The 13,168-nt window shown below is 50.0% G+C and overlaps 1 protein-coding gene across 2 annotated transcripts in view; it reads left to right on the forward strand.

Moving 5' to 3' along the window:
- Nucleotides 1-12,427: 12,427 nt before the first annotated feature.
- Nucleotides 12,428-13,168, forward strand: part of NKD2 (NKD inhibitor of Wnt signaling pathway 2) — a 114,647-nt gene continuing 113,906 nt past the window's right edge. Inside the window, exon 1 of one of the 2 annotated variants that reach the window (XM_032957521.2) lies at nucleotides 12,428-13,094. In XM_032957521.2, the coding sequence (XP_032813412.2) occupies nucleotides 13,070-13,094 (25 nt within the window). In that variant the 5' untranslated portion in view covers nucleotides 12,428-13,069. The remainder of the gene's footprint in view (nucleotides 13,095-13,168) is intronic. The other variant, XM_032957520.2, reaches the window with a different exon arrangement.

A 13,168-nucleotide genomic window follows, 5' to 3' on the forward strand; every position in this document is an offset into this window, starting at 1 on the left:
CACACACACAGACAGACACACAGACAGACACACAGACACACACACAGACACACACACACGCGCGTGCGTGCGTGCTCTCCGTCCCCTGGTCAATTGAGCGGAGAGACACATTGCTTTCACTTGTAGAGCCCGGCAGTTTGAGTGTCCCATGTCTATACGTGCGTGCAGGTTTTCCTGCAGGTAGTCCAATTTCCATTGAAAATACTAAAAAAAAAATACCCAGGACAAGAATCCCCAAGCAGAAGTCTCTATGGGAAAAAATATACATATCTTGAGATTCAGTTGGGCTTTCACATGTAAACAAAAGAATGGCGTTATGACATTCCACGTGTATACAAATATAAAGAAATGAGTGCGTGGGAGGGGGAACTGAGGTCTTGTTAAGGCTGAAATATGAGGCTCCTCTCTCATTCACTGAGCAAGTGCGCACTTGTGTGTGTGTGAGTTTGTATACGTGATATGTTGGGAGCGGATGTATAGTGGTTAGCACACTGCAAGAACCCCTGGCGACATGGGTTAAATTCCTGGTCATGCGCAACAGCCGAAGGATGTTTTAAAATTAAAATTGGAACCTTCAAGTTGTATTCTGTTTAAAACCGGGTGAGAACTTAGGACAGCCAAGGAGAGTCTCTGTTCTGATACGTACATTGGTTTTGTACTACTCTTTGGTTATTTCGGTACGTAGAGGCGTTGCTTCTTTGTGTGCCCATGTGTGTGTCTCTCTGTATCTGTGTTGTCTCTCTCCCTGCTTATATGTCTATGTGTCTCCGTGTCCGTGTTTTGTCTCTCTCTCTCAAATTTAGCAATCTTTGGAAGAACGTAATCAACCAGGTGGGGTGTTGACTGTTATGTTAGCCGACTCACTGTGTTGCATTGCATTATATTTCTAAGTTTACTAGGTTTGTTTTCTCATTCATTCGTACCCGAAGACGATTGCTTGTGTTGCAATCGAAACGTCGTATTCTATTATTTAATTTATTTTCTTTCTACGTGACTTCACCGAAAGAACCAAAAAGTAATTCCTGCAGTCACGAAAGCTCCAAATCTGGCTTTGTACTATTCGCCTTTTGGCGTTCTCTGGGTCTGACACTGGTGGTGAGACAAGGCCATGAAGAAAGCTGCCGTCTCTGGTGTAGGCCAATCAGTTTCAAAGACAATGCCCACGTATTATATTAATCAGAACATGTTCGTTTGCACGTTCACCACAAGTACGTGTGCTTAATGCAGACTTCATCGCTCGCAAAAGGTATCTACTTGATGTTTGAAACGTCTTAACACCCCCTTGTTTTAATGGCAGAAAGGGTAAACACCTATCATTATTTTTCAAACAAACAGCGACCTCGTTGATGCCACACGTCTACACAGCCTCGACATGAACACCATGCCGCAACTTTGTGATCAAGAACAGCAGCGCTGGGAAATCGGCGCCGTTGGGGAAGGCTCCAACACGTCAGGCAGCGTGCTGTTCCCAACAGATCATTACTAAAGAGCACTTATCCTGGCAGTCTGCAGGGATAAATGTAGAGTGTGTGTGTGTGTACGCATGTTTGTGTTCGTTTGGGGAGCGGCAGTGTAACGGTTAGCACGCTGCGCTACGAACCTGGCGACCTGAGAGCGATTCCCGCTCACGATAAATTTTAGTGACGGTGTCTGAACCGGTCCTGGGCCTTCCCAAGGTCGACTCAGCCTCAAATGAGTACCTGGTGCGGTGTGTAAACATCGCCACTGGGGAGACAAAGGCGACCGGGCGTGGTGCTGGCCACCCACCCCCTCTTGTGTCGTGCCGGCCTTCATAGGTGCTGCTCGCTAACAGAACTTGCCCCAACAGTCTGTTCAGGCTACACGGGGGAATCTTTGTGTGTGTGTGTGGGTGGGTTATCAGTTGTTATAACTCCTGGGTCGCTTTCATGTCCTCCTTCCAGTAAGGCTTCGCCATTCCATCATGGTCTCAAAGCACACCTAGCTTGGCACAAGTGCTGTGGTGTCACAACGACCACTTAGCGGGGCATGGCTGTTAATGTGTTTTAGCGCGTTTTGGGATTACCCCGGAAGGCTTGACCAAGTTTCAAAGCTCTCTCTTTCTCATGGGTACTACGTGGTGGCATGTTTCATGAGTTTCTTTTTAATGAGTGTTTTTTTCTTTGCATGCGGGAAGGCAACCGGACTATCGGGTTAAAGCACACCACCATCCGTAACCACGGGGACAACGCTTTAAGGAAGGTCAGTATCCCATTCCCCTCCTGGCTGCATTGGCATTTACGGATGAAATGTCACCTTACAGCAGGTTTTGGAGTTTCACAATTTTTTTTTACATAATCCATCCGACCCTCGCCTGGAAAGTGCTGGACGACAGGCGTGCAACGTGTCCGTGTGTATTGCGTGACTGCGCGTGCATGTGCAATGTGTTTATTTAACTTTCCACTTGCAGGCATGTCGTCGACCATCCGGTTCAGGCTTCGACGCCCAATAGGCTTCGTTTGGTCAATGGCACGGCAAGTGTTCTGGCTGGAATTTAACAATAACCTCACAGAATTTATGATTAAAAGTGCCCTTCCAAACACAACTCAAGACTTCCTATTGGGTACAGATTAAAAAAAAGGCTGACCTTAGTAACAGGCAAAAAAACCCCTTCTGAATACAAAAGTACAAAACACAATGTAATCTGTAACCGAATTCCACACGAGTCTGGCTCAAGAGTACCACTGTGTTACTCCCACCACGAGTCGGAGAGATTCGTATGGCTCACACATGCCCATATGAGATGTTTGTGAGATTTTAAAAAAGGCCAATAGTTCAGGAAGTTGTATTATAAACGGGCGAGGCATCTGTCCCAGCAATGGAAAACAAATCGTAAATAAGTGGAGGGCGTTCGTTTATCGATTGACTTCACATTGTTATGCTGGGAAGCACAGATGGAGATTTTTAAATATTCATGGTCTAAATTCCACCAATCAATTATACATCAGTTACTTTTAAATAGCTTTTGTGTTTAGTTTGTTGTCCTTCCCCCACACCTCCGATTGCATGTACATATGAAGTTCAATATACATACAAATTAACTCAGTTTTCGCCAGTCTGCCTAAAATGCAAACAAGTGCCAACGTTAACATCTGGGGAGTAAGAATATACCACGTGTGCTCTTTTGCCTGCTCCAAAAGAAGCATTTCATCAATGAAGTACAGTACTGTACGCATGATCTCGTGAGATTGATTACATTGCCACGTGATTGTGTTTTTTATTCGTCGATGTTAAACGGCGCTCGTTAAATAGCGAAGTTAAAATCAGCTTTGGCTCGCGTGCTGCTACAATAAAGCTCGTCATTTTTGTTGATCGGCCCTGTGGCCCCGAGTCTGTAGAATTCCCGTGGAACACGAAGAGCGATGCACTTTTTAAATGCCGATTGAAAACTAATTTCTTCGGAACAGATTTTGTGTTTGTTTGTGTGTGTGTCTTAAGTTTGTCGTCCTTCGCCCGCACCTCCGATGAGCACGGTTGGCTACGTACGGTGCGAAAGAACTTCAACAAACACAGAGTCAGGCAACACTACGGTCAGACAGACAGACAGAGAGACAGCTCGACAGACAATAGCGGGACGCAGCGACGTAAACACAGCACACCTGGTGCGTAGTGGAACAGGAAAGGGCTGTGTCGGCAGGAAAGGGCGCAAATACAGACGTGGAATGGAAGGACTGAGAGGTCTTGCAGGAAAGCAGGGGGTATTCTACTTCCGTAAGGCTGCTGCTGCTGATGTCGATGCAGAGCAACGACCACCTACAAGCCCAGAACAACCGCGTCAGGAGCAGCGCACAGCTGTCAGCCCACACGTTTCAGCCCGTGCCCTTGTGCAGGGAACTAGAGTTTTCAGGTCCACACGGCGTACAGCCGTTTTGATACGGGCAACTACAGAGCAAAGTGTTTATTTGTTTGTGTTTCTCTCCTTGCGATGGGACTTTGTCGGGTGAACGTTGAGATTGATAAAGGGCACGGGGGTGACCAATGAGGTCTGAATTGGTCTGTAATATGGTAGGGCACTGATGAGGGGTTGGCAGGTATGGCAGCGGGAGTGTATCACTGTGATGGCTCCTTGCGTATTTGTGGATGGGGGGCGTTGCGTCGTTTGCACGTTGTGCGGCCTCTGCTCTGGATGTCCCACAGTCGCACACTGCAGAGTTTTTAATTTTCCATTCGTGCGTCAGCAGTGGGGACGGGGGTGGGGGGGGGTCATCAGCAAGAAGAGGAACCGATTGTGTGGCTTGTCCTAGTGGCCGCGTGGCCGGCCGGGGGGGGCTCGGGGCGGGCGGGTGAAGGGTGCCGAAGGATGGGGCTCTGGAGGAAGGCCGCAAGGGGTAGCCATGGGTCAGAGGTGGAGTGTGGGGTGTGGGTGCAGTGGTGGAGTGTGGGGTGTGGGTAGAGGTGGAGTGTGGGGTGTGGGTGCAGTGGTGGAGTGTGGGTGCGGTGGTGGAGTGTGGGGTGTGGGTGCAGTGGTGGAGTGTGGGGTGTGGGTGCAGAGGTGGAGTGTGGGGTGTGGGTGTAGAGGTGGAGTGTGGGGTGTGGGTGCAGTGGTGGAGTGTGGGGTGTGGGTGCAGTGGTGGAGTGTGGGGTGTGGGTGCAGTGGTGGAGTGTGGGTGTAGAGGTGGAGTGTGGGTGTAGAGGTGGAGTGTGGGTGTAGAGGTGGAGTGTGGGTGTAGAGGTGGAGTGTGGGGTGTGGGTGTAGAGGTGGAGTGTGGGTGTAGAGGTGGAGTGTGGGGTGTGGGTGTAGAGGTGGAGTGTGGGGTGTAGAGGTGGAGTGTGGGGTGTGGGTGTAGAGGTGGAGTGTGGGGTGTGGGTGTAGAGGTGGAGTGTGGGGTGTGGGTGCAGTGGTGGAGTGTGGGGTGTAGAGGTGGAGTGTGTGTGTAGAGGTGGAGTGTGGGTGTAGAGGTGGAGTGTGGGGTGTGGGTGTAGAGGTGGAGTGTGGGGTGTGGGTGCAGTGGTGGAGTGTGGGGTGTGGGTGTAGAGGTGGAGTGTGGGGTGTGGGTAGAGGTGGAGTGTGGGGTGTGGGTGCAGTGGTGGAGTGTGGGGTGTGGGTGTAGAGGTGGAGTGTGGGGTGTGGGTGTAGAGGTGGAGTGTGGGGTGTGGGTGTAGAGGTGGAGTGTGGGGTGTGGGTGCAGTGGTGGAGTGTGGGGTGTGGGTGTAGAGGTGGAGTGTGGGGTGTGGGTGCAGTGGTGGAGTGTGGGGTGTGGGTGTAGAGGTGGAGTGTGGGGTGTGGGTGTAGAGGTGGAGTGTGGAGTGTGGGTGTAGAGGTGGAGTGTGGGGTGTGGGTGTAGAGGTGGAGTGTGGGGTGTGGGTGTAGAGGTGGAGTGTGGGTGTGGGTGCAGTGGTGGAGTGTGGGGTGTGGGTGCAGTGGTGGAGTGTGGGTGCAGTGGTGGAGTGTGGGGTGTGGGTGCAGTGGTGGAGTGTGGGGTGTGGGTGCAGTGGTGGAGTGTGGGGTGTGGGTGCAGTGGTGGAGTGTGGGGTGTGGGTGTAGAGGTGGAGTGTGGGGTGTGGGTGTAGAGGTGGAGTGTGGGGTGTGGGTGCAGCAGGCTGGAGGAGGCTGGCTGGCTGGCAGGAAGGCGGGGTGGGTGGGTGCAATGGCTGAAGAAGGAAATTGTGAGGATGTACCACCACGGTTTTTTGAGGCAAACATCAAAGGAAGGGCACAAGGCACAAGACAGTGGGGGGGAGGGGGATACTGAGGGGATCAAAGCGGGTCTATCATTAACTCTGAGCGGTCGGTGTCCGTGGGAGTGCCAACAGCAACTATCTCACCCCGCAACACGCACGGCTCTGCACGGCTCTTCGCACCCATTGCCATTGCCCTTCAGTTATATATTTACTTTCACGCGTGTCCGTGTGGGGGTGTGTGGGGGTGTGTGTGAAGAGGCCGTTTGTCTGTGCCTGAAAGTCACAGGTTAGGCAATGGCTATGGAAACAAACCAGCGTGGCTATACGGAGCGCCCAAGTGACGAAATGTTAACTACCTCGACTGGTATGCAGGAGGTCGTGGGTTCGATCCTGACGCCTGCTGTTTCTATTTTGGAGTTTGCATGTCAGCTTGCAGCCCACGTCTATAACACCCGGTGTTCCATGCGGTCTTCCGTCCAAGTACAAACAGGGCTCAACCCTGTTTAGCTTCAAAAACTGATGAGAATACGGCACATTAAGGGTGGGTTGGATGTAGTCATGAACTCCCCACGGTCATATACGGTATATTCACCCAGGGAGCGTACATCTCCGACATCCATACATTCATAAGTACGCCAACCCAGCCCATACTCATTCTCCCAGAGTGGCTACAGGGAGTTTCGCTTGTAGAGTTTTACAGTGACCGTCCTATGGATGGGCTGGTCACTGCCATGGGAATGTGGAATTTCCCAGCACGGGTACAGGAACACTACCAGAGTCGAGCATCAGCTCAAACGTGCTTGAGAAAGGAGACACTTCAATTTAACTTGAAATGGCTAAACATTTCTTAAAATTATTACTTATGTTGATAGTTAAAAAAAACCTCCTTTATATTATTGCATCTTGCGTTTGTTTTGGGCTTCTCCCAGTGATTTTATATATGTATAAAATCGTATCTCTGTAGGTATCAAGAGCTGCATTATAAAATGATGGGACAAAACATTTATTATGATGATGCTGATATTGCATCAATGCCACCAAACAGTACCCGGTCGGTCTTGAGTCAAAGTCCCCTGGCGAATATAATTTTTCACTGAGAAGAAAATAAACCCCCACACACACACACACAATTTGATAAAAAAAAAATTGTGCTGTTTAAGCATTTTAACAGCCGTAGTCAGTGGCAAAGAGAACGCGTTGTGTAGCTTGCATCTCGTCTGCAGATTAGAAAGAATGAATTTGCGTAAGCAGGGTTATTATGGCTGGTTTCTTACGAGACGCTTTGACTTCACAGGCAACCGGCGGAGGAAAAAGTGCTCTCGCCAATGTCTCCACCCCCAAAAAAAAGCCTTCAAAAAAATAAACGGACCGTGAATTTAAATTTAGTTTTTGAAACAAAGCCTGCAAATATAGCACGTGAAGGTCAGGTGACGTGAACGTGGTACTCCCACCTCTTCCAAGGCACGTGGTCAGCGTGGAAGAGTAGGCCAAAATATAATCGAGGGAGGCTCTCCAGAGCACCCTCTCGTGGAGACCCTTCCGTCAGCAGTGGGGCGAACCAAGCAATTGCAGGGCCGCACCTTTGCTTGATACACTCTTACAAGGGCTCGACGGAGAACGTCCGGCTGATTTACTAACGCCACCACATAGGCCGCACCATTAATCATTGTAAAGTTTTACAAGATACGGCACATTACGCGGACTGCTACTTTCGTAGAATGAAGACGGGTAGAGATGCATCCCCACAATTGCTTGCTCGAGAGGCGCCCTCGGCAGCCTCTCCAGAGACTGTCTTCGGGGCACTGGTCTGCACGTGTGCACGTTGAAAACGTCTTTCGCACCGTGCACGTAGCCACCGGTGCTCGTCGGAGGTAGCTCGCGCACTTTACAGCACCACGCGTGACTCGCTCATTGACTCATTTATTCTTCCTGTGGATCAAACGAGTGACTTCTGGATCGCAAGTCTCCTACACCACGGCAGCTTCCTCTCATGGGATAGGGGACTTTTAATGTCCGTGCGCACCTTATAAGGCCGTGATGGTGCGTGAGTGGGTGGTATGGCCAGCACCATGCCCTGATGTCTTTGTCTTCCCCCGGTCCGTATGCTTACATACTCTCCCAGGTACTTAAGAGCTGATGAGGCACAGTGAACGTGCACATCAGTTCAGTTCATTTATTTTGGTATAGCCCTGTGAGCCATGCGGCTCTTGAATCGGGTGCAACCGCAACAAACAAAAAACATGCACAAGAAACATCTTAAAGTGACAACGCGCAATATAAAAATCCAGGGAAAAAACAGCAAAGTCTTCCAGAAAAAGCACCGTATATCAACGCTGTGCGCAAAAAATCCCAGTGGGATGCAATTCAAACAATAACAACCACAAGACAATTTATATTAAAGTTATCAGTCTAACTCTGTACTACAACAAACAAATATGGCTAAACCAAAACGTTTTCGAAATCACCAAAATAAAGTTATAAAAACAATGTAACAGTGATCATAGGAGCTGTGATTCAAATTTAACAATAAACGATATACATAACATGTACGACCAAACTTTGCAGCCATAGCTGGCAGCATGAGTCGCATAACGGCAGGAGTATCAGTACGACTTGCCACTGAAGTGCACGAATGGGAATTGAACACGTATGTTGCAGAGGCCATAGGGTCATGCACAGACCACACATACGCACACATACATACATACTTGCCCGTGTGTATCTACACTTATATTTAGATGTATGGGATTTCTTGCCTGATACAACGCAGATGTTCATCGCAACATTGGGCCTATTTAGGACGTTGTACAAAGAACACAAACATAGTTGCCTACGTGTGTGTGTGCCGTTTTTGCCACGAGTGGTGATGACATTACCAAGGCACTCGTGCCAGGCTAGGTGCACTTGGGCAAGGTGAAGGCGTGCCAGCAGGCCACAAGGCAGACCCACGTGCGATGTTTAACAGACACACGTGCACGTGTTTAATGAGATTTAGTGGACAAAAGACTGCATTGCGTGTATGTACGTTGAACTTCTTTCGCACCGTACGTAGCCAAACCGTGCTGATCGGAGGTGCGGCGGAAGGACAACAAACGAAACACACAAAAAAGAAGTTCTAAAGAAATTAGTTTATCAATCAATGCATGGTTATCCATCATTGCCTGATAATCTACTGTACTGTATCAGGCTACTGGTGTGCATTGTAAATAAACGCACACAGTAAGGGATCTCAGCCACACGAGATCCATTACTTTGAATAAAGAGGCGTATCCGTGGTCAGAGTGGACTACTGAATGCGCATTGACATAGAACACAATAACTTCATACATAAGTGCTGACACTACACCGAGGATGAAGCTGTTGACAGTTTTAACGTAAAGTATGAGCCTCGTTCGGCATTGTAAAGATGACTTTATGGCCTGATTGCTTTATGGGCTGATTGCTTTATGGGGGGCGGGGGGGGGGTGCCGATGGCCCTCATAATAAAAGCCCTTCTCACCGACTTTTGACCCCTCTAGAAATGCCAGGGGATGGGATGGGGGTCTCACCGCCTATTGCCACACCAGCACTCAATGGGGCGTCAAACACACACCGAGCGCCAGCTCGTCACGCATGACGGCCGGTGAAGAGTGTTGCAAGCCTGATTCCGTAGCTCAGCCTCGTGCAGTTTATCTTGCCTTGGAGGCTGCCTCTCTGATTAAACTCACGTGTGCCCCTTCAAAGGCTTGGTCTTTAATGATAATAATAAAGCACACACCCACACAAACAACTTTGGCAAAAAAAAAAAACTTGAATTTCTGCAAAAATTCCTTTGGGTTGATACGTTACAAGTGTGAAACGTTAATGCGGTGCAGAGATGACGATGTCAATGTCAGAGCTTGGAGATGGCCTTGCCGAGAACGTGGGTGGAAGATCCTCGATTCTTATCCGCCCCTACTGGACATCTGTGAAAAAGAGCGCAATAGCTCATCGGATTGCTCCAGCGTAAATTACAGATTCTGATTCTAAAGTGGGGCGAGTTGCTGGTCCCAGCCCATGCACCAACGATTGCTCAAAAGACCAACACGTACAATTTATATTTTGCCCCTCAATTTGGCCTCACCCATCGATGAAAGGCGAACAGAAGTTTCTAATTTCTCTCTGACGCCTTTGGTGTTTGAACATCTTAACGCTTGTTTTATTGCCAGAAAGGGTAACGTCTATTCTTATTTTTCATCAAGTATATTACTGAAAAGCAGTGAACTTTATGGAGCTTGAAGGATTAGTGACGTGACTCCAGAAGTAGGTCTGTGGTGTCACCTTCCCGGCCGAGTGGACCCACCATTTATTTATCTGTCAATTCAAAGCCGTCAAGGTCGACTGTCTGAAGATTTACCAGCACTCGACCGTGTTTTCAAAGCACCGCACCGCAATGCGTTCGCCACATTGAAGGCGGTGAATATCTCTGCCCCTGAAGAAGGGCGATTGACCCAAAAACGATAGCTTAGCGTCTATCGATTTTTCTTGTTGCTATACGACAGTGCTCATTATTATTAATTGGGTAACTTGAATATTGGTGCTTATCCTCGCTCAAGGTTATTTTTTCACCGTGTGATCATTCATCGTGAATATTTTGCAAGCGAAGAGATGTCGATGGCTGCTGTTTTGTACGGAGAGTTTTTGTTGCTGTGATTATACGTTTACGTTAAGATGTTTTTTTTCCCCATTGAACGTGGAATTTCCATCACTGGCCAATGAAGGTGAGCGCATGCTCCTTGTCTCGCTGATCGTATGAGGACAAGGCAGACTCACATGCTATGGCTAACAAAGACAAATATCTCCCATATAGCCTTAAACAGACCGTTAGGGCAAGTGCTGTTAGCGAGCACCTATGAAGGCCGGCACGGCATATGAGAGGGGGGTGGGGTTGGGTGGCATTGTTTTCGTGCCATCGTTTTACCGGCAGTGGCACATTTTCCAAAGTGATTTGGTTCTGATGCTTTTTTTTATCATTGTGACCCAAAGATTTCAACCATCAGATTTGAGCTATGACTTTGCCACACTGTGACCTACCCTTTGTGAACGAGGTGACGGGTTGTTGCTTTTGTTGTTTTTGTTTACCACAAACTTTAATTCCCGGAATACATTCACGCCGGTGTCCTCTCTGTGTTCACCGCGAACACCCAAAGTAAAATATTGATCTCAATGAGAGCTGTTACCATAGTCTAGGACAGGAGTGGCCAACCTGGAACACACCAAGAGCCAAAGAGAGCCCAAGAGTTCTGCAAAAAGAGCCAAGTGTATATATATTTTGACAGTTTTCGGCACAGCACGGGAGACATTAATTATTTTTGCTTCTGTGGTAGTGCGTTTTACGTTATGCCTCTTCGATAGAGCCGCACGTGGTGGATTATAGAGGCGCACGTGGCTCAGGAGACGACAGTCGGCCACCGCCGCTCTCGAATGCGGAAAACAATTCCAACGTGAAGACGGGCGACGCAAAACAGACACTTATACAGGGAAATTCAAATTGATGCTTCTCAAAATTGCCAGCATGTGCATGCATCTCTTCGGCTCCTGCCGAGCCATATTTGCTCGAGGTCAGCCTATCGGACATCGTGGCCCTGTCGCCGTTCGAGCTTCTAACGGGGCACACGGTGGCAAGCAGCGAGCACAGCGGTGCTTTGAGCGACTGCGATGCAACGACGGTGCTGGCGACCTGTGACATGGTATCAACTTCAGTGGCGAGCGGTGTATCTGACACCGTCCTGGGGCCTCCCCGAGGTGCGTGCAGCTGTAAATGAATACTTGGGGCCATTGTACGGACGTGAGCAATGGGGAGAAAATGGAAGCCAGGCACGATGGGTCTGACACCCCACACCCCCCTTGTGTACCGGGGCAGCCTTAAATTGGTGTTCGCTGACAAGCGGCACTGTCACCCCTTAATCAGTCGATACGGATACACGGGGTGGTGCTGGTGGGATCTTTGTGTTTGTTCCAGTAGTTATCACCGTCCTGAAAACCCAGGGAGCCGGCTTAAATTCCTGGCGATTTGGCACAACACCGGTAGCAATTGTGTCCTAGCCCTCCCTGCCCTTGGTCCCCCACCCCACCCCCCCTACGTTAACGCGTCCTCGAAAAAAAAGACGTGGCCATGAAAGACACACAACAGGCGCGTTTTGCTGCGCGGCGTCCGCCCCATACCGTCCTGTCAATGTCTCTGCACCGACTTGGAAAGGGGGCTCGCTTAACAACGCTTGCTCCAACAGCCCATACGCCCAGTGAGGCATCCCAACGCGCGTGCGTGCTGTGTGTGATGGGTAGTGTCAGCGGTTAGCGCTACGCTGCGCTACGCACCCGGCTACCCGAGTTCGATTCCCGCTCACGGTTAACATCAGTGACGATTATCTGAACGGGTCCTGGGCCTACCCCTGGGTCGACTCAGCCTCAAATGAGTACCTGGCGCGGTGTGTAATTAGCGCCACTGGGGAGACAAAGGCGGCCGGGCGTGGTGCTGGCCACCCACCCCCTAGTGTGCCTTTCCGGCCTTCATAGGTGCTCGCTAACAGCACTTTGCCCCAACAGTCTGTTACAGGCTACACGGGGGATCTTCGTCTTAGATCTTCGATGGGTAAGGGGAGGTGGAGTGGCCAAGCGGAGGCAAGGACTTTCACAGGCGCGGGGGAAGGGCTGGACGTCTCTGAAGGGGGTGCAGTGGTGACGGTGGTGGGGAGAGGGAGGGAGGGAGACGGAGAGAGAGAGGTTGGGTGCGGGCTTGGGGTGCAGTGGGGGGTTGAAAGAAGGAAAAAAGCATCCCTTTGATCTACCGCCTGACGGCAGACCAATGGTAAAGCTTGATGGTTTAGCCTGCAAGTGGCTGGCTTGGTGAGCCACAGAGAGAGAGACGCGCAGGAGAGCCTCACGCAGTGAGACACAGATAGACTCGCGCAAGGTGACAGAGGGGACGTACAGGGACACACAAAGACACACACACAGAGCGGAGATTGACAAGAATACAGACGGGAAACACACACACACGCGTGAATACACACACACACGCGTGAATATATACACACACACGCGGGGTGTAGATAAAGAGACGGAGTAAGAAGCCGACACAGTCTGGATCTTGTGCTTCCTGGAAGGCGTGCACGTGTGTGTGCGTGCCGTTTGCAAAGCTTTCTTGAATTTAAAATCGTATAAGAAGATCAACTAAGTCCAGAGAGAGGGAGAGAGCGAGAGAAAGATCGGGAACGAGAGAGAGCGAGCGAGCGAGAGCTGTACTCCTTCACTGTGAAATTACAGAATCACAGTCATCATCGCCACCACCACCAGCAGCAGCATCATCGTAACAAGCACAGCAAGGGGGATAAGAAGAGCGAGCGAGCGAGCGTACGAGAGTCCTGGCCGCCCTCTCCTCGCGCACGGATGCCGGGGCCCACATAGCGAGATGGGCAAACTGCAATCAAAACACGGTGAGAGAGCGCCTTGCACGGACTTCACACACACACAAGGCAAAGATCCCCCGTACAGCCTTCACAGACTGTTA

The sequence above is a fragment of the Petromyzon marinus genome, chromosome 20, assembly GCF_048934315.1.
Source record: "Petromyzon marinus isolate PM22_M1 ecotype Great Lakes invasive population chromosome 20, UKy_Petmar_22M1.pri1.0, whole genome shotgun sequence".
Lineage (NCBI taxonomy): Eukaryota > Metazoa > Chordata > Hyperoartia > Petromyzontiformes > Petromyzontidae > Petromyzon > Petromyzon marinus.